The sequence below is a fragment of the Talpa occidentalis genome, unplaced genomic scaffold, assembly GCF_014898055.3.
Source record: "Talpa occidentalis isolate TD23 unplaced genomic scaffold, MPIMG_talOcc4v2.1 talOcc4.12, whole genome shotgun sequence".
Classification (NCBI taxonomy): domain Eukaryota; kingdom Metazoa; phylum Chordata; class Mammalia; order Eulipotyphla; family Talpidae; genus Talpa; species Talpa occidentalis.
In genome coordinates this window covers 103,089,015-103,111,889 of record NW_023601212.1, presented here as the reverse complement: position 1 = coordinate 103,111,889, position 22,875 = coordinate 103,089,015, and the positions used below count along the sequence as shown (strand labels likewise).

General features: G+C 77.1%; 3 protein-coding genes across 4 annotated transcripts in view; 1 reads left to right on the top strand and 2 right to left on the bottom strand.

The window, feature by feature from the left end:
• Positions 1-121: 121 nt before the first annotated feature.
• On the bottom strand, positions 122-7,555 carry LOC119242398 (mesothelin-like protein). The gene is given in 17 exon segments (XM_037508119.1): positions 122-411; positions 675-924; positions 1,021-1,115; positions 1,185-1,314; positions 1,652-1,783; positions 1,940-2,095; positions 2,170-2,357; positions 2,564-2,699; positions 2,830-2,920; positions 3,057-3,247; positions 3,375-3,501; positions 3,581-3,666; positions 5,290-5,410; positions 5,920-6,037; positions 6,350-6,427; positions 6,920-7,065; positions 7,377-7,555. Coding segments are annotated over 17 exon segments (2,514 nt in total).
• A 163-nt stretch (positions 7,556-7,718) lies between these two features.
• The window catches only part of RPUSD1 (RNA pseudouridine synthase domain containing 1), a 177,125-nt gene continuing 161,968 nt past the window's right edge, over positions 7,719-22,875 (bottom strand). Inside the window, exons 1-5 of one of the 2 annotated variants that reach the window (XM_037504610.2) lie at positions 9,794-9,975; positions 9,602-9,725; positions 9,431-9,533; positions 9,244-9,345; positions 7,719-8,953 (exon numbers count right to left, since the gene is read on the bottom strand). In XM_037504610.2, coding sequence (XP_037360507.1) covers positions 8,526-8,953; positions 9,244-9,345; positions 9,431-9,533; positions 9,602-9,725; positions 9,794-9,975 — 939 coding nt within the window. In that variant the 3' untranslated portion in view covers positions 7,719-8,525. Of the gene's footprint in view, positions 8,954-9,243; positions 9,346-9,430; positions 9,534-9,601; positions 9,726-9,793; positions 9,976-22,875 lie in introns of those variants that run through there. The other variant, XM_054693898.1, reaches the window with a different exon arrangement.
• On the top strand, positions 10,616-16,313 carry CHTF18 (chromosome transmission fidelity factor 18). Its single transcript, XM_054693933.1, has 22 exons — positions 10,616-10,694; positions 10,770-10,958; positions 11,041-11,191; positions 11,341-11,509; positions 11,668-11,760; positions 11,845-11,888; positions 11,966-12,086; positions 12,296-12,505; positions 12,664-12,761; positions 12,879-13,002; positions 13,076-13,227; positions 13,297-13,390; positions 13,548-13,646; positions 13,730-13,860; positions 14,047-14,209; positions 14,722-14,946; positions 15,028-15,177; positions 15,257-15,387; positions 15,615-15,759; positions 15,857-15,958; positions 16,034-16,091; positions 16,171-16,313. Exons 1-22 carry the CDS (start codon positions 10,616-10,618, stop codon positions 16,311-16,313), a joined length of 2,871 nt encoding a protein of 956 aa, XP_054549908.1.

Here is a 22,875-nt window from a genome sequence, read left to right as displayed (position 1 = left end):
GCGGCGCTCGGCCTTCTGCCAGAGGCGACTGAGGCCAGACCTGCCGCTCTGTGCCGGTTGGGAGAGCGAGGGACACGGCGGGCGTCACTGTCTTTATTCGGAGCGCAGCGAAGCCCCTGGCTCAGGGGCCCGGCTCCCCGCGACCCCTGCGGTCAGAGCGGGCGGCACTTCCCTCCCCACCCGGCCTGGCTGGGCCTGGGGCCTGCGCCCCCACCCCCGCCTGGGCTCCACCTCCCGGCACCGTGGCTGCCGAGTGCCATGGGGGGGCAGGGCTGTCTTGGGGGTTCCCGCTGCGGTGCCTCAGCGACAGTCCAGGCTGGGCCCTGAGGCGTCCGGACATCAGCAGCCACAGGAGGCCGGAGGGGAGGGCCACGGCCAGCGGCAGGCAGCCCAGGTGCGCGGCCGTGCTGCCTGGGGGGAGGAGCAGCGGTCAGTGCCGGGGCAGCACCCCAAGGCCCCTCGCCGCCCCGGGAGGACTCCCAGGGAAAGTGCCCCCCCCCACCTGGGCCTTCGCCACCCAGGCCGGCAGAGGAGGTGTGTCCTCCAGCGGGGCAGCAGGCACCGGGGGAGGTGCCGGGGCTCCCATCCCTTCCCTGCAGGTGCAGGGGAGGGGCACGGGCCGCAGGTCTGCTGGGGGGGCGGGGCACGGCCAGGGCAGGCCGGGGCGGGCGCACCTGAGCTGGCGGCCTCCCCAACACCGCCAGGGGCGAGCTGGAGGGCCAGGGGAGCGGTGGGGAGGGTCCCGTGGGGGGAGCGGCCGGGGTCAGCGGAGCCGGCGGGGAGGTCGCTGTCGATGCCCAGCTCTTGCCGGGCCGTGTCGCTGAGGCCGTTGAGCCAGATGCTGATGGCCGGGTGGCTGCGTGCCCGCAGCAGGTCCCCCACGTTGTGGCCCAGGAGCTTGGTCACGTTGTTCAAGCTCAGGTTCTGCGGGGGTAAGGCCGTGAGGCAGAGGCCTGGGGGGCTCCTGGCGGGCCCCCAGCCTGCGCCCCCGACTCGAGGGCGCCCCGGGCCCCAGCCCACCAGCAGCACGTGCGGATTCAGGTTGGTGAAGGTGTCGATGTCCAGGGTGATGTTGGCCCGGGCCAGCCGCCACAGCTCCTCCACGGGGGCGCCGCCTGGGGCCGGGGAGCCGTGAGAGGGGGTGGAGGGGCTGTGGGGCGCCTGCCCGCCCCCACGGGTCTCACCTAAGTAGGGGCGCATGAAGCGATAGTAGGCAGCCGTGGTCCGGGTGCCCCCGAAGGCCTCGCGGGCCTTGGCGAAGACCATGTTCTTCTGGCTCTGGGGGCAGGCGGAGATGTCCAGTGCCCGGCCAGCCTGCGGGGGGCGAGGCTGAGCACCCTGACCGCCGGCCCCTTGCCCCTGACCACAGGCGTCCTCTGCCCTCTGGCCAGGGCTGGGCAGCGGCCCCCTGCAGCTCCCGCCCACTCGCAACCTCGGGACGCGGGTTCTCTGACTCAGGGGCACGGGCCGCACTGGACTGGGGAGGCCCCAGCCTGACCTCCGGCCTCCAGAGGAGGAAACCCGAACGGAGACGTGGGGGCGGGGAGCAGCGGGAGGTCAGCGGCCTCCCCCTGCCCCGCCCGGCCCGGGCCCCCCTGAGGCTGCTTCCTGGGCCGCACCTTGGCAGAGCGCGGGGCTGGGGCTGGCGGGCTCACCGGAACTCTGAGGGCCGGATGGTCTGGATCTGCCCGGGGCTCATCCAGCAGAGGCGGGAGCCCCCGAGGGCCACCAGCAGCGTGCCGGTCAGGGTGCCGTTGTGGTCCAGGAACTTCTGCAGCACCGCCTGGCGGGGGCGGGGCGGGGGTTGGGGTGGAGGAGCGGGGACCCCCGCGGTCAGGAACCAGAGGTTTGGGGCTGGGGACCAGGGTCAGCAGGGCCGGGCATCAGGGGACCCGGGAGCAGGGGGCGAGGATCCAGGGATCAGGGCCTGCCGCCCCACCTCGGTCTGGTTACCCAGGGCCACGTCCGAGGCCAGGAGGGCCACGACCGTGTCCCTGGACGTGATGTTCCACTGGCGGATCTCCGCGAGGGAGTACAGGTACACCAGCGAGGTGATGCGGCGCAGCTGCTCCTCCGGCAGGCCGCGCGGGTAGACCTGCGGGCGGAGGGTCAGGTGGCGCCGGCCCCGCCCCCGCCCTCGGCCACCCACCGCGCCCCGCCCCCCCTCACCAGGGCCAGCTTGGCCTTGACCACACGCTGGCACTCGGCGGGCAGCGGGTGCTGCAGCAGGGGGTCCAGGTTGGCCCTGAGCACCCGGCTGCCCAGGCAGGACTCGAGCTGCGCGCAGTCGTAGCGCACCAGGAAGAGGTCGTCCTGCAGCGTGGCCGCCGTGATGTCGCCCCGGACGCAGCGGCCCCCTGCTGGGCGGCGGGGCTGGTCAGGGGGCCGGGGCCGTGCCCGCACCCACGTCGCTCTCGGTGTCGGGCGCCCGTGACCTCCGCCCGGGCGGCCCTTGGCCGAGAATGCGGCCCGGAGCCCATCCCCAGTCTAGGCTGACCTCGCTCTCCCGCGCGCTCGGCCGGGCAGGGCACGCGGGTGCCCGGGCCGCGGCGGCCACACCGACCTGCGCCGCGCTTGGGCCGCAAGGACGCTGACTTGGCCGCGAGGAAGCCCGCGACGAGGCGCCTGGCGTCGCGCTGGCTGAGCCGGCCGGCCCGGCACGCGGCCACTGTGCTGCCGAAGAAGTCCAGGCCGGCGGGCTGGGGGGCACGGAGAGCACCCTGGGGCCGTGTCGGGGCCGCGCCCGCCCAGGCACAGACCTCCTGGGAGGCCTGCGGGGTGGCCCCAGGCTGGGGGGCTGAACCCCGCCGCCCCCCGCCCCCACCGTACCTCTGGCACCTGCCTCCACAGCGCGGGGCTGATGTGCGCGGCCAGCGGCCCCAGGGTCTGCAGCCCCTCGAGGTCCCAGGAGCCCGGAGGCCTGGCGGGCGGGGTGGGGGCGCCGTGTCAGGCGGGGGCCGCACGCCCCCGCCCCCGCCCCCGCGGTGGGCACGTCCCACGGGGGTCCCTGAACCCTCTGGTCCGGAGCAGGCCCCCGGGGCCAGACGGCCACGCACCCCAGGCTGGTCCTGCCGCTGGCCAGCAGCGTGTTGAGGGCGGCCTGCTGGGCGGGGGTCAGCCGGTGGCAGCGCTGCAGGTTCCGCAGCACGTGGGGGTCCGCAGCGGCGATGCTGGCCGCGTCCATGTCGCACACCAGCACCCCGAGGAGCCGCAGGTCTGAGGCGCTGAGATGCGGCCGGGCCCCGCCCTGCCGGCCAGCAGGTCAGCGGGAGCCGGCTGCCCCCAGCCCGTGCAGGTGCCCCGGGCCCCCCCAGCCCCATCTGGAGCCCCCGGCCACCTGCCCCGAGTCCCCACCCCCCCGCCCCGGGGCCCACCAGGCAGGCCAGCGCCGTGCGCCGCAGGGCGGCCCTCTGGTCCGGCAGGTTGGCCAGCAGCTCCGTGTCCCCCTGGGCGGCTCGGCGGAAGAAGGCCCGGCACTGGGCTCGGCTCACCTGCGACAGGCTGCGGCAGGGGCTGTTGGAGGCGGGCGGGGCGGGCGGGGGCTGGGCCGGGGGGAGCCGGGCCCGCGGGGGGCACTCACTTGTAGAAGAGCAGCAGGTCTGGGGGGTGCAGCGCGAAGTCGCCTTGCAGGCCGCGCAGGGCGGCCAGGTTGGCCAGGCAGCTGAGCTGGGCGGCGCGGGCGGGGCGGGTCAGCACCGCCCCCCGGGCCCTGTGCCCGCGCGCCCGCCGCCCGCCGGTCAGCCCCAGGCCTCTCCCCGCCCCTGCCTCAGCCCCAGGCCCACCTGGGAAGGGGCCGGACCCCCGCCCGGGCACCCCCGCGGCTGGGCGCTGGCGCGTCCTCACAAGGGTCACAGGGTGGGGGGCAGGGGCGCCGATGCAGCCCCTGGGATCCCGTGGGTGGCACCCAGCGCCCCGCACGCGGCCCCTGCCTGCCCTGGCCCCCCACAGCGCCCCTGGAGCCCTCTTGGCCCGGGTCTCCCTGCCCTGGACTTGGTGTCCGGGCGACCCTGCGGGTCACTGCGCCCTCGGGCCCCGCCGCACCCCCCCTGCGCCCCCCCCCTGCGCCCCCCCCCCCCCCGCGCCAGACATCAGAGGCCACGGGGGCCAGGCCGGGGGCAGGGGCCGCGGCGGAGGGTGGCAGCCGCTGGACCAGGCCGGCCCGGGCCAGGCTGTGGGCGGGGGGGGGGGGGGGGCGTCCCCCGGGCGTGTAGGGGTGCCCGGGCCCTGCTCTCCCGGGGCGCGTCAGGGGGCGTCGCTTCCCCAGGCCCCGCCCGCGGGGTTCCCTCTCCTGGGTCCGGGTTCTCAAAGGGTGTTCCCGGGACGCCCCGCCCACGCCGTTGAAACGCGCGCTGCCCGGCCGAGCGCAAGCTCTTCGGGCACCCCCCCCCCCCCATCGCCCCCAGGCCGGCCCTGCGCGGGTGCTGAGGGGACACCCCTCCCCAAGGCGCCCGGGCCTCCCCTGCCGGGCCTCTCAGGGCCGTGCACTCCCTCCATCCGTCCGTCCGTCCTCGCCCGTGCCCTCGGGGCTCCCTGGGGTGCGCCCCCCCCCTCGCGCCCGGCCCGCCCGCGGGCATTTGCGAAACCGCTGAGCACGAGGCCCGGCGGGCCGAGACCCGGGCCGATACCCCAGCCTCGGCTGAGCGGCGCGCGGGCTGGAGCCGAGGAAAGTGGGACGCCCACGAGAGCACCGGGCGCCGCGCGCGGGGCTCCCGCAGACCCGCTCCTCGGCGTCTGCCGGGCCCTGGGGCGCGGGCCGGGCGGGCCGGGTGCCCCACAAGCACGTGAGCTGAACGCGGGGCTCCCCGAGCCCTGTCACAGGCGCTGGAAGCCCCGCGAGGGGCAGGCGGGCGGGGGGCGCGTGCAGCCAGGCCACAGGCGCCCGGGGAAGCCAGAGACGCCTGGACCCTCCGAGGAGCCTCCGCCAGGGGCGTCAGCGGTCGCGGCCAGCCCGGAGCGTGGGCGAGACCCCAGGCGCCCCCGGGCTCGCTGGCCCCTCAGGCAGGGCGGGGGCTGCCAGGTGCAGGTGGGGTGGGGCGTGGCCAGGGTGCCCCACCCCACGTTGTGGGCAGACTGCCTGAGAGGCCCCCAGTGGTACAGAGGAGGGGGGTAGCCCACCTGAGAGAAGCACCCCAGGTGGTTAGGGACCCAGTGCCCAGCTCCCTATGTGGCCAGGCACGCCCTCCAGCCTGCCCCACCCCCCGGAGCCTGTCCTGCCTGCCCCCCCCACGCCCCACCCCCCCAGAAACCTCCCCGGCCCCCAGCCTGCCTTGGCGCACACTGGGTGCTGACCTGCCAGGCTCCCAGGGGCACCCGCTCGGACTCCATCCTCCTGATGAGCACGGACAGCTGGTCCCGGGACAGCTGGCTGGCCGGCTGGCACCAGAAGCCTCGCAGGAGGGAGGTGTTGGCCCTGGGGGGCACACAGAGTGGGGAGGGAGTCCCGAGCAGTGGGCAGCCGGGGCGAGGGGAGCCTTCGCACCGCCAGCCCAGGGGGGCAGCGTCCCCAGGCCGCTTGTCCACCACCACCAGGCAGCAAGCCGAGGGCCCCGGGCAGGAGGGGCGCAGGCCTCAGCTGGCAGGAGGGGCTGTGTGGGCTCCTGGCTGTGCAAGCCCAGTGAACCGTGCCCTGGCCTGCTCCCCACCGCCCCAGCTCCAGGAAGGGGGTGCAGGGGTGCGGCAGCCCTGAGCCATGAGAAGGACCCAGAGTCTGGGTTTGGGGCCCGCAAGGCCAGATGGGGGCAGTAGGAGAAAGCAGAGGGGCTGCCTGGGGCCCGCGATAAGGGGCCACTGCCCTGGCCGGACAGGCCCCTCGGGGTGGCCGCGACGACGCAGTGCTGGGGGGGCGGGGGGCGGGGGACGGGGGCGGGCCAGCCCACAGACGCACCCTTGCGGAGCCGGGGCTGGGGGGGACGGACTCACGTGGCCCACAGGTCAGCTCTGCTGGCGTCCAGCTCCTCCAGGGAGCCCTGGGCCTGGGGCGCCGCACCGTGGGCGGCGAGGGCCAGCAGCAGGGCGAGGCCGGGGCCCGCCAGCACACCTGCAGGGAGCGGGGTGTGTGGGCTCCCACACCAGAGGCCCCCAGGGCTGCGGGGGAGCCCGACGCGCGGGCTGGCCCCGTGCATGTGCGCAGAGGGCGCCCCGGCCCTCGGGCCCCGCCCACTCCGAGCCCCTGGCCGCTGCCTCCCTGTCCCCTCAAGGGTCGGCCTGCGGGGTGTCGCCAGTGCTACCCCTCCTCCCGGCTCTGATGCCTGCGGGGGCCCCCCGGGCAGGGCCCCAAGGGCCAGCTCAGGAGGGTGGGCGCCGGACTTGCTGTCCGCAGAGGGGGTCCCGCCACAAGGGGCTCGCTCACCCGCTCCGGGGCCCATGCTGAGCGGCGCGAGGGCGTCCCGGCCGGCGGGCGGGTTCGGGGGCGCAGGTCCAGCCCGGGCTGCAGGGGAGGCCGGGGCCTGGGGTCACGCAGGCCGGTGCGGTGCCGGGCCAGGGGCCACGGCCTCCGCTGCCTCTGTCCTCAGGGAGAGACCCAACCCCACAAACAAGCGTCTGGGAGGAGAAGGCGCGGCGGCAGCGAGGGCCAAATCCCGGGGCCCTTCTTATCGCAGGTCGGGGCTCCGGGGACCAGAGCCGCACGTCTCCAATTAACCCCTCCCTTGGCTCCTCTGTGGGCGGCCTTGCGCAGGCAGGGTAGGGGCCGCGCCCCCTGCCCTGGGCCCCCACCCTGCCCCCCACCCTGCCTCCCCTGCCAGGCAGGCCCCCCCAGGCCTCACCCACCACCCGGACAGCAGCCCCGGAGGCGGGAGCCACGTGGGCACAGCCCGGCCTGCAGCCCCCTTGCTGCTGCTGCGGACACCTGGCGGGGAGACGGGAGGTCGTCCCCAGCGGGGCGCTGGAGGCCGGGGCCCAGCCCCCGCCGCGGCCTCACCTGAGCGCAGAGACGGTGCCACGGGCAGGCAGACCCGCAGCTCCAGGCAGAGGTCCCAGTCCCCGAGAGCCAGACGCCTGTTTGCCCGAGGCCCCGCGCGGCTCTGCCAGGTGGCCGCCCACCCCGGCAGGGATGCCTGCTGGCGGCTGCGTGGGAGGGGCTGCCGGGGTGACGCGGGGTGGCCCTGGGGGCCGGCACCGCAGGCACCTGCTCCCCAGCCCCAGGGGCAGCCCCAGGGGCGGAGGCTGAGCTAAGCGTTGGCGGCTGCCCAGACGCACCTCTGGCCGGGGCACAGGTGGGCGTGTCCCCTGCGGGGGTGTGTGTGGGCGCTGCTCACGTGTGCACTGGGGACGGGTCTGCAGGCACGGGGCGCCTGGCCCAGCCCCTGCTGCCCCGCTCCCTGCAGCAGGTGCAGGGCCCGGAAACGCCCCCAGCACAGTGGGGCTGACCTGCCCACCAGCCCCCTCGCTCTGCTGCCTGTGGCTCCAGGGCCGGGGGTCCGTGGCTGAACAGCCGCCTCAGGGACCAAGGCACCAGCCCCTTGGCTACGGAGACGCTGACGGGCGCACAGCCGGAGCGAGCGGGCCCTTCCCCGAGACCCCGCCCGAAGAGGCCCGTCCAGCGGGCCTGCTGCATGGGGGATGAGGCCCTGGGATGGAGCCTGGGTAGCCGAGTCCGCGGTTGGGGAGCCCGGGGGGCAGGTCCAGCTGAGGCTCGGGGTGGGGGCTGACCAGTAGTGGGGGGCCAACTGCTCGCTGGACCGGAGCAGGGGGCACCAGTGGATGCAGGGGAGCGCTGGCCGCCCGCTGGCCTGGCTGCGTGCACACGGCCGCTTCCGGTGGGCGTGAAGAAACAGGCCCGAGGCTAGGGACAGGCAGCCCTAAGCAGGGGAGAGAGCGGGTGGGGAGGGCCTGGCTGTAGGGAAGCCGAGGGCGCAGCTGCCCTGCCCTGCTGACACCCGAGGTGCGGCTGGACCCTGGGACTGGCCCTGACACCCCAGCCTCCCTATCGTTCGGGTGCCCTGAGGCCAGCGCGGGGCAGCCGCACGGCGAAGGCCCGGCTGAGGGGAGGCTCCCCTGGTCAGCTGAGGGCCTGGGGTCCTCCAGAGAGGCTTCTGCCCACACAGAGCCCAGAGGCCACGGTGTTCACTCTCCTGGGGGAGGTGGGTCAGCAGTCAGGACGAGCAGGCGCACGCTGCCTTGGCCAGCAGGACCCCAGAGTGATCCCAGGGCCGGAGAGACACACAGTTACTCGGAAGGCCGGCAGCTGAGCGTTTATTATGGTCTACCCCAGTCCCCGTGCGGGCGTGGCAAGCTCGGGCAGCTGCGGGGAAGGAGCCCCGTGCAGGGAGACCTGCCCCCAGGGCACCCCAGCAGTGGGCAGCAGCTCAGCTTGGCCTCCGTGGGCTCAGGGCCCAGCGGGCTGCAGGGGGAGGGGCTGGCCAGCGGGGGCAGCCAGAGCCACTGCTCCGGGGCATGGCTGGCTGCCCCCTCCAGGGTCCCCAGAGCTGCTGCCTAAATCAGCAAAAGACCAGGGGCAGAACTGGCTCCAAGGACACCAGGTTTCCCGGCAGCCCGGCTCCCCCTGCTGGCCGCCCCTGCCGCGCTCAGTCACCAGGCTCCAGTGCCCACTCTGCCAGCCACTGCAGGCACGAGGCCCGCTGCGCCTCCGTTTCAGAGGGCCTGGTAGGAGGCGGTGGGGACCGACCAGGACCGGGGAGGGGTGTGGAGGGGCTGTGGGGCCTGGGGTCCCCTTCTGTGGGCCCGGGGTCAGGGGCGGCCCGCAAGGCCTGGACGAGCTGGTCCAGCGGCCGCAGGAGGGTATGCGGGCTCCAGCAGGCGTCCAGGGCGGGCAGGAAGGGGTCGGGCGTGCAGGCCTCCACCCGCTCGGCCTGCGTGGGGATGCGTAGGTAGAGGGCGTGCAGCATCATGCGGAAGGGCTGGTCCTCCTGGCCCGCGGCCTGCCCGTAGGTCAGGTCCCCCACGATGGGGTGGCCCAGGGCGCTGCAGTGGACACGCAGCTGATGAGTCCGGCCTGCGGGCAGCGATGGGTGGGGCGGTCAGACTGCAGGCTGCCCGGGAGCCCAAGGCGGCGGCCTCCTCTGCTGGAGGGCCGGGGGGCCTGCCAGCGTGGGGGCGGGCTCCTAGGGTCACCCGCGGAAGGCGGCCTGGGGCCTGTGAGACCCCACGTGGGGTGAGAGGCCGCAGGGCCGTGGGGCGGACAAGAAGGGGGCCTTAGGGGATGCCCCGGCTCCCGCGCCTCCCTTTCCCTCCCTCCCGGACCAGGGCCCGCAGCGGGCAGGTGGGTGTGGGCGTCTGGCGCACCTGTCAGGGGCTGCAGCAGCACCTTGGAGGCGGGGGCCCCGGCGTACAGCCCGTGCTCCAGGACCACCAGCTCCGTGAGGCTCGGCTTGGGGTTCTCGCAGCCTGCGGGGAAGGCCGGGGTCAGGGCCGGCAGGGCCCAGCTCGGGCGCCTGCCCGCCCGCCGCCCCGCGCCCCGCGCCCGGGCTACCCTGCGTGCCCTCGATGCACATGGTGTGGGCCCGGCCCTCCGCGCTGCTCCTGCCGATGGCGTGGCTGATGGTCACCCGGCTCTCCCGGACGTGGCCGCGCACCTGCCGGGAGGGACGCTGCTGGGGGACCGGCCGCCGGCCGGGGGGCCCGCGGGGCTGCGCGGCCTTACCAGGGCCAGGTAGGCCTTGGTGACCCGGCGCTCCTTGAAGCACTTGTAGGCGCTGGCCGCGGCCGCCTTGCTGAGGGCCACGCAGAGCGCGCCGCTGGTGGAGAAGTCCAGCTGGTGGCAGAACCTGGCGCGGGCAGAGCGTGAGCGGCCGGCCCCGCGCGGGCGGCCCGGGGCTCCCGGGGCGCGGCGCACCTGAAGCCGAAGTAGGTGTCGGGGTCGGCCAGCTCGGGGAAGCGCAGGCGCAGCTGCCGCTGCAGGGTGGGCGGCTCGCGCCAGGCCTTGCTGTCGATGCGCACGTCCCAGGCCTTGCTGACCACCAGGAAGTCGCGGCTGCGGTACAGCACGCTCGGGCCCTCGGCGCCGCCCGGCTCCATGGCGCGCGCGCGGGCGCCCGCGGGGCCCGGGGCCCGGCCGGCCGCGAGGCGGGGCGCGGGGGGCGCCGCGGGGCGCCGGGCGCCGCGCCCGCTCGCCCGCCCCTCCCCCGCCACCCTCCGCGCAGCCCCCGCCGCCCGCGCCCGCTCGCCCCGGCGCCCGGCAACCCCGCGCCGGCCTCCCGCCGCGCCTCGCCCGCCCGGCCGCGCGCCGCCCCGCCCGCCCCGCCCGCCCCGCGCGACGGGCGGCCGAGCCGGCCAATGGCGGGCGCCGGGAGCCCGGGCCCCGCCTCCGCGCCGTCCCGCCCCGCCCCCCGCGCGACGGGCGGCCGAGCCGGCCAATGGCGGGCGCCGGGAGCCCGGGCCCCGCCTCCGCGCCGTCCCGCCCCGCCCCCCGCGCGACGGGCGGCCGAGCCGGCCAATGGCGGCCGCCGGGAGCCCGGGCCCCGCCTCCGCGCGCCGTCCCGCCCCGCCCCCCCGCGCGACGGGCGGCCCAGCCGGCCAATGGCGGACGCCCGGAGCCCGGGCCCCGCCTCCGCGCGCCGCCCCGCCCCGCCCCACGGCGGAGGACGCCGGGCCTGCCGGGCGCCCGGGGCGGGGCGGCGCGCGGCTTGAGCGCGAGGCGGGCGGGCGGGCGGGCGCCATGGCGGCGGGCGCGCGGGACGAGCACGCCTTCCGCAGCCAGTTCGCGGCCGAGCTCGAGGTGCTGGCCGAGCTGGAAGGTGGGCGCGCGGGCGGCCCCGGGCCGGGCGCGCGGCGGGGCTCGCGCGGGCGCCGCTGACGCTTGTCTCCCGCAGGCCCGGCCGCCTCGCCCCCCGCCGGGGTCCCCGGGACCGCGGGGCGCCCGACCCGCGCGGGGCCGCTCGCCGGAGGGGACGCCGCCGCGCCCCGCGCCCTCCAGGGCGGCCTCCCCGGGGGTCGCCAGGACGCGGCCGGCAAGAGGCCACCGGCGCCCGAGGACCCGGGGGTCGGCGCGCTGCTGTCCAGTACGTGCGCGGGCGGCGGGCGGCGGGCGGGGCGGCGGGCGGGCGGCGGGCGGGCGGCTGTTCCTCCTCCGTGTCTCCCCAGCTCCCAGGATTAAGCGGCCCAGGCTCGAGGTCGTCAGGGAACTGAGCTTCGAGCCCGACGAGATGGACGAGCCTCCCTTTCCTGACGCCTCCTCTCCGGACATCACCCCCCCGGGGAGCCCTGAGGTCCCGGCGGAGCCGTGGGGCGAGGGGTGTGTGGCCCGGGCCCTGGGCCCTGGGGGATGGAAGGGCCCGGGATGAGGCCCGGCCTGTGAGGGTCGGTGGCTGGGGCGGACCTGGCCCTGCACGGTCCTCCGCAGGGGCGCAGGAGGGAGCACGGAGCCTGCCCGTCTCTCCCCAGGGCCCCGCGAGCTGGTGCTGACCGGGGTCTCCCGAGGGCCTCGCCAGCCGCCCGCAACCCCGTCCTGAGGAGGCCGCCGGTCCTGGAGGACTACATCAACGTGACCTCCACGGACGGCGCCAGGGCCTTCCTGCTGCTGCGGGCCGACCCCGTGGGCACCGGGGTGCAGGTGGGTGCCGCGGGCTCGGTGCTGTGGCGCTCTCCTCTCAGCCCTCCCCGGGTTCCCCTTTGGGGCCCCTGCACTGTCCAGCCTGCCAGCTCTGGGACCCCGTTCGTGACTCAGGGAGGGCTGGTTATCGCCGTGGCGTGATCACTGCTCTCCCCTAGACCCCGTTCCCTGCCGTGCGATGGCGTGGTTGTGGTCAGTTGGATCTGCTGGGCGTGTCCTTTGCCTCCCTGAAGGAGCAGGTGGACAGCGAGGTGGGTGTGCTGGGGTCTGGAGGCGCAACTGGGGTCCCGTGCTCCTGCGATGTTCTGATCTGGCCCTACTGTCTGTCTGTGCAGCGCCGGCAGCGGCAGGTGGAGGAGCTGGAGGACCAGCCGGGCAGGTGAGCCCCTCCACCCGCACCCCTGCTCCCCACGGGCCTGGGCTGGCCCAAGGCTCAGGCCGATGCTCTCCATGCAGCCCAGAGGAGGAGCCAGAGACCCCTGGGGAGGAGCCAGCGCCAGGCCGGGACTCCCCTCAGCACTGGCTGTGGGTGGACGAGTTTGCGCCCCGTCGTTACGCCGAGCTGCTCAGTGACGACGTGAGCGTGGGGCTGTGGGGGACGTCTGGGATGCTAGGGGGAGCCCCTCACGTCCTGCCACCCGGCTCTGGGGTGGGGGGGCTGGCCTGCTCATGGGGTCACCGGTAGCCACCCCTGGAGATGTGGGGCTCCCTCTGTGCTTGCCATGCGCCGGCAGGAGGGGCGACTTCGGGGCCCTCGGTGCTAAGGCGCGCGGCTCTGCTCCCCAGTTCACCAACCGCTGCCTTCTCAAGTGGCTGAAGCTGTGGGACCCGGTGGTGTTCGGCCGAGAGAGGCCTGCTCGGAGGCCCCGGCCCAGCTCGGAGCCTGTCCGGGCAGCCAAGGAGGCCCCGGCCGCCGGCAAGTGGAGAAGCCGAGAGCAGGTGCTGGAGGAGATGCTAGAAGCCGAGCTGGACGCGAGCCAGCGGCCCCGGCAGAAGGTGAGCCCCCGGGGCGGCTCTGGGCCTGCGGAGTTGGCCTGCACGAGAGGGGTGTTTGCGCCTTCTCTCTGCGCGGTCTGGGGCAGTGGTCTCCGGCCAGGCTGTTTCTTGGGACCAGGTCAGGCTGGGGCAGCGTGTGTTCATCGCTCCGGCTGTAGGTGGCGCTGCTGTGCGGGCCCCCGGGTCTGGGCAAGACCACGCTGGCACACGTGATCGCCTGGCACGCGGGTTACTGCGTGGTGGAGGTGAACGCCAGGTGAGCAACCACCTGGGCTGGGAGGGAACAGCGAGCCCTGGGGGCGCGGGCGGTGGGGTGGGGGCAGCCTGTGCGGTCAGGGCGCGGGCATGTGCTGATGCCCATCCCCCGCTGCAGCGATGACCGCAGCCCCGAGGCCTTCCGCACCCGCATCGAGGCGGCCACGCAGATGGAGTCGGTGCTGGGCGCCGGCGGGAGGCCCAACTGCCTGCTCCTGGATGAGATCGACGGGGCCCCCACGGTGCGCGCCGGGTGGTGGCTGCGGGCGGAGCTGGCGGAGGCGGGAGGCTCACAAGTCACCTGTGGTCCCGCAGGCGGCCATCAACGTTCTCCTGAGCATCCTGGACCGCAAAGGCCCGCAGGAGACAGAGCCAGGAGGCCCAGCCGCGCCCTCGGGAGGGGGACGGCGCCGCCGGGCCGAGGGGCGCCTCCTGACACGGCCCATCATCTGCATCTGCAATGACCAGTGAGTGGGGTGGGCGGGCGCGGGCCTGGGCCAGTGCGTGGGCTGGTGTGGACCCGCCTGTGCCCCCAGGTTCGCGCCGTCTCTGCGGCAGCTGAAGCAGCAGGCGTTCCTGCTCCACTTCCCGCCCACCCTGCCCTCGCGGCTCGTGCAGCGGCTTCAGGAGGTGCGCCCTGCTGGCCCGGGCACGTGGGGGGTCAGGCCACTTGGACCTCCGGACAGCCGCGGAGAGCAGGCCAGCCCACGGGGCCCCTGGGGTGGGCTGTTTGGAGGGGCGGGGGCGGGCCCGGCCTGGCGCGTCTCCCAGCCCCGCCTCCCGGCAGATCTCCCTGCGGCAGGGCATGCGGGCCGACCCGGGCGCGCTGGCCGCCCTCTGCGAGAAGGCGGACAACGACATCCGCGCCTGCATCAACACCCTGCAGGTGGGCGGGGCGTGGCGGGGCGCGGCGGGGCGGGGCGCGGCGGGGCGGGGCGCGGCGCGGCGCCCACCAGCGCCTGTGTCCAGTTCCTGCACAGGCGGGGCCGGCGGGACCTCAGCGTGCAGGCCGTGCAGGCGACACACGTGGGCCTCAAGGATCAGCGCAAGGGGCTTTTCTCGGTGTGGCAGGAGGTCTTCCAGCTGCCCCGAGCCCAGAGGTAGGCGCCCCCAGCACTGGCCCTGCTGCCTGCCGCGCTGGCCTCTCCTGGGGCCCGGCTGACGCCGCCCCGCCGGCCCCAGCAGCCACAGAGGGCGCGGAACAGCCCGGGCCGCCCCCAGGGGAGACAGCGGGTGGGCCGGAGCCCGCAGGGGCCCGGCCTCCAGCGTCGTGGGCCCCTCTGCAGGCGCCAGGATGCGGCCCCGCCCGCCCACGCGCTCCTGCTGGAGGATGGCCCCCCGGGCGTGGGGCCCCACGGCGCCCAGCCACCCCTGCCCATGGCCTCACAGCGGTTCCTCCATGTCCTGCATGTGGCCACCTCTGCGGGCGAGCACGAGAAGGTGGTCCAGGTACCCAGGAGCCTTGGCCTTGCTGGACGGCGGCTGTGTGCCCACCCCTGGGCGGGGCCAGGCCTGGGAGGGGGCCCTTCCTGGGCTGGGGGTGCAGGGGCCCTGGCCGCTGTGTGGGAGGCGTGCGTGGGGCGGGTTGGGCCGCGCGGCCTGAGCCCTTCATGGCGCTGGAGGGCGGGACCACGTCGGGCCCTGCCCCAGGCCCGGCTAAATCCCATCCCGGTGAGCAGATTCGGATTAGGGATGGGGATCAGCGCAAATCCCGGGGCCCACGGCCCGCGTGGGGGCCGACCTGATTCCAGTGGACAGATGTGCCCGGAGGAGGGGTGGGGATGGCCTCTCGGCTCCCGTCGGACCTCCGCGCGCCTGGGGTCTGTCCAGGCGGGCAGGAGTGGGGTGGCCTCTGCCCCTTCCCGAGGGCAGTGGCATCACTGGCTGCCCTGCCCAGACCAGGGGGTGGGTATGGGGGGGACCACGACGACGCATGCAGAGCTCAGGGTCGCTGCCCCCAGGGCCTGTTTGACAACTTCCTGCGGCTGCGCCTGCGGGAGTCCAGCCTGGGCGCCGTGTGCGCCGCCCTGGACTGGCTGGCGTTCGACGACCTGCTGCAGCGGGCAGCCCTCCAGGCCCAGCGCTTCCAGCTGCTGCGCTACCTGCCCTTCCTGCCCGCCGCCTTCCATGTGCTCTTCGCCACCAGCCGTGTGCCGAGGCTCGCCTTCCCCAGCAGCCAGCAGGAGGTGCGCCCGCCACGCCACGTGGGAGCCCGTGGGGTCCCGTGGGGTCCTGGTTGACCCCGCTGCCCGTGTCCTCCACCCCAGGCCCAGAACCGGATGAGCAAGACACAGAACCTCATCCAGACGCTGGTGTCGGGTATGGCGCCGGCCACCCGGAGCCGGGCTGCACCCCAGGCCCTGGTGCTGGACGCCCTCTGCCTGCTGCTGGACATCCTGGCACCTAAGCTGCGCCCCGTGAGTGCCTCGCCCTGGGGGGCGCGGGGACTCACACCCAGTAGCCTCAGTGCTCACCCTGCCCCCGCGGCCTGCCCAGGTGAGCACGCAGCTGTACAGCACCCGCGAGAAGGAGCAGCTGGCTGGTCTCGTGGGCACCATGCTGGCCTACAGCCTGACCTACCGCCAGGAGCGCACAGCTGACGGCCAGTATCTCTACAGGCTGGAGCCGTGAGTCCGCAGCCGCGCCCTGAGCTCTGCCCAGCCCGGCTGGGGCGATGGGCCACGGGTTGGGACGTACCCACGGGGCCTGCGGTCCCTGCAGCCGCCCGCTGGCCCTTGGCCCCTGCGTCCCGTTGCCGGGGCCCCTGCGCGCACTGGGTCAAGGGGGCTGGGGGGGCGGACGGCGGGAGTCTCGCCCCGCTGAGTGCACCCTGGCGCCGTCTGTCCCGGGGCAGGGACGTGGAGGAGGTCTGCCGCTTCCCCGAGCTGCCCGCCCGCAAGCCCCTCACCTACCAGGCCAAGCAGCTCATCGCGCGCGAGATCGAGGTGGAGAAGATGCGGCGGGCGGAGGCCTTGGCCGGGAGTGGGCACCGGCCCCAGGTGAGCCCGCGCCGGCCGAGCAGGGCGAGAGCGGCTGCGCCCGCGGGGCTGTGCCCAGCGGCCCTCACCGCCCCCCCACGCCTCCCCCCCCCCGCAGGTGGTCGGGGGTCCCCCGGGAGCCGAGGATCCGCCCCCCGCGCGGCGCGGCCAGGAGCGGCGGCGGGAGCGCGGCCCGCAGAGGGCGGCCCTGGAGGAGCAGGTGCGCGCGGGGCCGGGGCGCCCCTGGGCGGGGAGGGCCGCGGGGCCGCCCCCGCCTGACCGGCTGCCCCCCCAGCCCGAGAGGGACTTCTTCGGACGCGCGGTGGTCAGGAGCGCGGCGGCGCCGGGCGCAGGTGTGTGGGGCGCCCGGGGCGCGGGGGCGGCGGGCCCGGGCTCTGCGACCCGCCCCCGACCCGCCCCCGCTGCCCGCAGACGACGCGGCCCCCGAGCCCGAGCCCGAGGCGGCGGCGCGGCGCGTGGGCACCGCCGTGGGCAGCAGCGACGTCTGGTTCCGCTTCAAGGAGGGCGTGTCCAACGCCGTGCGGCGCGGCCTGCGCATCCGGGACCTGCTGTAGCACCTGCGCGGCGCCCCCCCCCGCGCCCCTCGCCCCCCCCGCGCCCCCGCGACCCCCCGCGGCGGAGGCCAGAGACACGAGGCGCGGCGGCGGCGGGCGGCATCTTTATAAAGGCCGGGCCGGCTCACAGGATGGCGCACTTGCCCTTCTCCACCCACGGGTTGTTCTTCATGAGGTCGGGGTTCAGGAAGGGGTCCTTGGGGGTGACGTCCTCGATCCACTTGAGGAGCCTGCGGGCCGGGAGCGGCGTGAGCGGGCGGGCGGGGGCGCGGGGGGCGGGCGGGGCGCGGGCGGGGCGCGGGCGGGGCGCGGGCCGGGCACTCACTCGGGGAGGGACCGCGAGGCCATCTCCCGCGGGAAGGCCAGCTGGTGCCGCAGGCTCTCCACCTCCTTCCGCAGGCGGGGCTCGTCCCACTCCTCGGTGGGGTCCTCCTTCTCCGCGGCGGCCAGCGTGGGGCTGCGGGGGCGGAGCCGGGGCTGGCGGCCTGCGGGGCTGGGCCCCCTGCCCCCCGCCCTCTCGGGAGCCCCGCGGGCGCAGGTCCCAGGGCGGCGCGGGCGGCGCCACTGACGGGCCCCAGAGCCCGCCCTTCCCCGCGGGGCTCATTAGCCGCGGGGAGACTTTCCGCCCAGCTCCGCGCCCCAAGCCGGCCTCGCGGGGCCGGGCGCTTGGGCAGGCTGGCCCGGCCCTGCGCCCCCCGCCGGGGCGGCCCCCTCCGGCTGCTTTGCATGGCCGGCGCCCCGCGGGCACGCGAGCCCCGGCCCCGGGCATTTGGCTGCGATTTGCATCCGCGGCCCGCGGGGCGCCTCTCCGGGAAGCCAGGTCCGCCCCAGGGCCGGGGCTGCTGTCGGGGCGAGGTTGGGGCCCGGCCCCCCCCGCCTGGGGGTACTGAGCGCGGGGGTGTCCAGGACGGCCGGACCCGGAGGGGGGGGCGCCGGCGGTAGGGGGCCGGGGCCCCCACGCGCGCGCGCCCCGCCGCTGAGCGCGCGCCCCGCCGGGGCCCGGGAGCCGGTGGCAGCCGACCCCGCCACCCGCGCGGCCCGACCCCCCGGCGCGCAGAGGAGCGCGGGGTCTGGCTGGGGGGCCCCGGGACCCCGCAGCTCGGGCCGCCGGCGACTCACCTTGGGCGGTGACTGCGAGGGCGCCGCGACGAGGGTCGGGGAGGCGGACGGCGACGTGTGGCGGGGCCCGGGGCCGGCGAAGTGAGGGGCCGGCGCGCGGGCGCGGGGAGTCCCGGCGGGCGCCCCGCCCGCTGCCGCCACCTGGGCCCGCCCCGGCCCCGCCCCGCCCCGCGGCCTGCGAGCGCCCCGGCCCCCCGCGGCGGCTCCCGAGGGCCCGGGCGGGGTGGCGCGGACGGGGTCCCCTGGCTGGCGCCCTCGGCGGGCCGTCACCGGCGCCGGGTCGCCCACCGCGGCCCTTGGGTGTCCAGGCCGGGGTCCCCGAGCCTGGGAGGGAGGGGCCGGTGCTCTGGGGGCCCCGCACGCCTCCTCAGGCCCGAGCCCTGTGTGCCGCGCCTGCCCCGCCCCGGCGCTCCTCAGGGAGCTGCACCCCGAGGCCGCGGGCTGCAGCCTGCACCTGCGTCCTGGCCGGGCCCTGCCGCGACAGCGGCCTGGAGGGCAGCAGGCCTGGCCCCCGGCCCCGCGGGCCCTCGGCGGGCCCCTGTGCGACTTGCCCGGGCGCCCGGAGCCCCTGCCAGAACCAGGGCTCAAGGAAACGAGGCTGTTCCGTGAGGGGTTTGCGGGCTGGGGGGCTCCCCCTCCTGGGCGGGCATCCTTGCTGGCAGCGGGGCCCCCGACTGGCCTGGGTTGTAGGGTGCAGACGAGCCAGCTGCGGCGGCAACCCCAGGGTCAGGCAGTGCCCGCAGCCCCTGGTGTGCGTGGGGCCAGCCCCACAGGGGCCGCCTCTGCCCGGGCGCCAGCTCCATGGCTGGGGGCCCAGGGGCCAGTGTCTGCCTGGCCTGGCGTTGGAGCTGTGGGGGGGCCGCGCTGCCGCTCCGGCCTCCTCTCTGGGCTCCAGAGTGGCCCCTGGGTGTCCTGCGGGCTGGGGTGCCCAGGGTGGCCATGTCCTCCGCATGACCGCACTCCGATGCCAGCTGCAAGTCCAGGGGGACCAGGGGCTGAAATTAGCTGCGCTAACTGGGCTGCCTCCGCCGCGCTGGCCTAGAAATGCGGCGCCCCCCCCCCCCCGCGGATGGGGCGGCTCCATCTGTGCCAGTTCCTGGGCGCAAGGGGTGCCCGACCCTCTGGGTGGGGCTGGGGAGGAGGGGAAGGCAGGGCTGGGGGGCCAGAACACCCCAGTGGCTGGTGGGCACTTGGCGGGCAGCCCTGAGGCCTGGCGCCGTCCCCTCCACGTGCAGCGGGTGGGGGGAGCCCCCGTCCCTGCTGCTGGGCCCTGCGGGGACACTTCAAGTGCGGTGGCAACTTGCCGCCTGTGGGGGGGCGCGAACTGCGGGTGCCGCTCTGGCTCAGGCCCAGCACCCTGCGGCAGGTCACTCGGCACTCGCGGCCCACGCTGGCCGGCCCAGGAGTCCGGGTGGGCACCCACGAGCGGGGCGCCTGGCCCTGTGCTTGAGGGCAACGCTGCCTCCTGGGGCCTGTGGGGGCGCCCGTCGGGGAGGCAGGAACGGTGGGTCCCCCACACGCTCCTGGAGCAGGCGGGCGAGTGGGTGCAGCCGCCAGGTGAGGGTGCCCGCCGGCGTCCCCACTCCCACGGGCGGCACCTGCGAGTCCGGCGAGGGGCACCGGGCGCGGAGGCGGCCACGGGGGGGGGGGGGGGGGGGTGCAGCAGGGCCAGCCCCTGGCACCGGGCGGCGGCTGAGGCGGTTCTCTAGAAAGCGGGGCCCACGGGCTGCCCCACTGCCTGCCCCCCGCCGGCACAGCGCAGGGCCGCCCGCCCGGCTCCCCCGGCCTCCGCTCCTGGGGGGGGGCGCGCAGCAGCTGCCGCCCTCCCCAGCCTTGGGGCGTCCTGCTGCTTCCGGGCCCTGCGGCCTGGCAGGGGGCCGCGGGAGCTCCAGCCGCGCCGCCAGCGCCCTCGCGTGCACCCGGGGAGCCCGGGGCCGCCGCGCGTGGCCGTGGGGGCAGGCGCACGGAGCAGAAGCGCGGCGGGAAGACTCCGGCAGGCGCGGACGCGGAGCCCGAGCCCCGCCGCGGCAGCCCTGAGTCCCGGGGCGCCGCCAGGGCGCAGGGGGAGGCCGCCCCCAGGCGCCCCGCACGCGAGCTCAGCGCGCTCCCCGCGCCCGCGTGGTCCCCGCGCCCCTTGACGGCGGCGGCCAGGGGCGGGGGTGGCAGCAGCCCCCAGGGGCGGCGCGGGAGCCGCGCCCCAACGCCCTGCGGGAAGCCGCCCGCGGCTCTGGGCACGCGCCCGGCCGCGCTGCTGCTGCTGCTGCTGCTGCGGGCACCCGAGGCCCCGAGCCGGCCGGGCGGCCCCGGCGGGCGTGCGCCCCGCAGAGCCGGAGCTCCCAAGTCACCGCGCGGGGGGGCGGCCGCAGGTTTCGGGGCGAGGGTCAGGACCCGCCTGCCCCGGCCGAGGCGGGGGGGACGGGCGTCCGCGCGGGCGCCCCGACGGCGAGCGGGCCGCGCCATCTTGGAGCCGGGCGGCGGCGGCCGGGCGGCCATGTTGGGGCCGGGCGGCCGCTCCGGGCGCCCTGAGTTCCCCGCGGCCGCGGGTCTGCAGGGCCGCGGAGTCGGGCGCCAACCCGGCCCCCCGCCGAGCGCCCGCCGCGCATTCTGGGGCCCCGCGGGTCGGGGCTCTCGCCCCGAGGGGGCCCCGCGCTGGCCGGTCGCGGCCCGTGGGTCACTCCCTGGCGCCGGTCCGAGGCCCGGAGCCGGCCACGTCCCGCCCACGGGGCCGCGGACCCCGCCCGGGACTCAGCGACCGCCCGGGCCACGGGGCGCCCGCGCGGGCCCGCCGCCCCCGGGAGGCCGCAGCGAGGTGGCGCGCGCCGCGCGGGGCCCCGGCGAGAGCAGGGCCGGCCGGGCCGGAGCGCGGCCGCGGGCGAGGACGGAGAGAGCCCGCCCCGCCCCGCCCCGCCCCGCGGCGCCGCGAGCCCTGAGCCCCCGGCGGCAGGAGCCAGAGCCGGGGTCCCGGCGCGACGCCGTCCACGGGCACAAGGCCGCGGCCGGCGGGCCTGGGGGACCGGGAGGACCCGGGGGCTCCCCGCGGGCGCGCTTCTGGCCTTGGCCTCCAGGCGGGGCGCCGAGCCCGGGCGCGGGCCCGTGGGGGGCAGCTGCCCGCGCCCTCGAGCGGGGCCCGCGGGGCTGCCGGGGCCTCAGCCCCCCGTCCGTTTGGGGCCGAAGCTTCGGGGGCAGCGGGCGCGGGGTCTACGGCGGCTGGAGGCGGGTGCGGGCGGGCGTCGCTGGCCCCCAAGGGCTTCTTCAAACATTGCACGAGGACCAGGCGGAGCCCGGCGGCGCGCGCGGCCCAGTGGACGCCCTGGGCCCCTCGAGCCGGCCCCTCCGCCCCGGCCCCGGCCCCGCGCCCGCGGAGGGTCAGGCGGGAGAGGCCCGGGGGGGGCCTGGGCCCGCGGGGCCGGCGCTTCCCGCGTGGAGCGAGGTTCGCGGGCCAGGCCCGGCGCGGGGGTGGACGTGCGCGGCCGCGAGGGGGCGGGAAGGCCCGCGCCGCGGCCGCTCCTCCCACCCGGCCCTCGCCGGGGACCCCCGCCTGCGCGGCTGCCCGGGTGGGGGGCGCAGAGCAGGCTGCGGACCCCCAGATGGCAGAGCCTCGAGGAGCCCACGCGCAGGCGCGCGCCCGCCCGCCGCCTCGGCTCCCCAGGGCGCCCGGGCCCTTTGCCGGATGGTCCCGGTGGAACGTCCCGCCCGAGCCCTGCCCGCCCCACTGGCCCGCGGGCGAGGCCTGCGGCTCGAGGCCGGCCGGCTGCTGCTTCTACGGCTGTGGCTGGGCCCGCTGGGCAGCCGGGCTCCGTGTCCACTTCTGGCTGCCCGGACGTCTGGGCAGATGGCCCTGACCCGCGGGGGCGCTGGCCCTGCCAGCAGTGGGCGGCCCAGCCTGGCATCGCGGCCACACTGGCCACTTTGTCTTCCTGAGCCGGCCGACCCGGCGCAGCTGTGGTGCCCGCGACAGGTGACAGGCCAGCTGACCCGCGGTGGCACCCCGGTTTCACCTCGCCTGCTGCTGGGCAGGCTGCACCCTGGGGTCCTGCTCGCCCTGGCCGGAAGACCTGTCCATCCAGCTGGTCCTAGTGCTGGAGAGGTCCAGCCTGCATGGGCCGGGCAGGGCCTGGCCCGTGGCCCTGCCCGCGCCTGCCTGGGGAGCCCATCGGGAAGGCGGGGACGCCCTCTGCGGGCCCCTGCCCGGGGCTCAGGGAAGTGGGGTGTGGGGGTGCTGTGTGGCCAGGCCTGGAGCTGCCACCTCTGTCCATGCCTCTGGTGCTCGACGAGGCCCCGGCGACTGCCTCCTGCTAGGAGCCCTGGCCCAGTGAGTGGACAGGGCCTGGGGGAGCGGTGCTGCCTGCGGGGGCCAGGCTGGCAGAGGGCACTGCCCCTCCGAGCCCCCCCGGGCTCCCTCTGCGGCTGCAGGCAGTGTGTGAGCTCTGCCAGCCCTTCCTGCCACCCAGGCGTGGCCTGGACTCCATGGGGCAGCGGGGGCCAGAGGCAGCGTGGCCCGACCGGCTGCCCAACCTGCGCCGAGGTCTCCAGAGCTGCCCTCGGCTGCAGCCCCTCACTGGGGCCCAGCGTGGCGGCCTGACGGGGGCTGGGGCTGCTGGTGGCCCCGGGGGCTGGCCTCTGGGCAAGGACTGGCCCAGCTTCTGCTTGAGCGGTCAGGCTGTCCACTCCTGAGCCGGCCCGAGCAGCTGCTCTGCACCCTGACCCTGGGGGCCGCTACCCAGGAGCGCCGCCCCCCTGCCAGCTCGGGAGGAGGGTGGTGGGTAGCGTGTGCGCCCTGGGGTCCCGGCTACCGCTGCCCCCACTGCGGGGCACATGGCCTTGGCCAGAGGCGTGGGGTGAGAGGACTCCCAGAGGCAGTGGGGAGCAGAGCAGGCGGGTCCACTGAGGCACACTGCTGAGGGGCGGCGGGACACAGGAGGGGCTGCTGCACCCCTTGGGTCAGCTCCCGGCCAGGGATGCCCCTGGGCTGTGGTGGCTGGCGGGCCGGGGTGTCGTTGGGTGGGCGTCTGGCGGGCTCCCCGCTGCGGGACACGCCTGGCGGCCCCTCGTGGGCGCGTGGACGGTGGCCCTCTGGGATGGCGGCCCCCGGCCAGCCCCAGCCCCCGCGCGCCGGCTGTCGGGGTTCCTGCTCACCCTGAGCCGGGCCGCCGGGTCAGCGGTTTGCGCTTGTCTGAGATGCACGGGTCCACCCAGGCCCCCGCTGGCTCCCCTCGGGTCTGAGGGGCCGGCCGCGTGTCTCCCGTCCTGGTCACCGGCGCCGGACAGACGCCCCCAGCGGCTTCCAGAGGGCCCCTGGGGATGAGGCGCCAGAGCCCCACAGGGCACACAGGGCGCAACGCGGGGCGGGCGAGGCCAGGTGGGTGGGCATGGGGTGGAGGCGGACAAGGCTGGGCGGGGAGGGGCGGGCCAGGGCGCCGCCTTGCTGTGGGGGGAGCAGGGC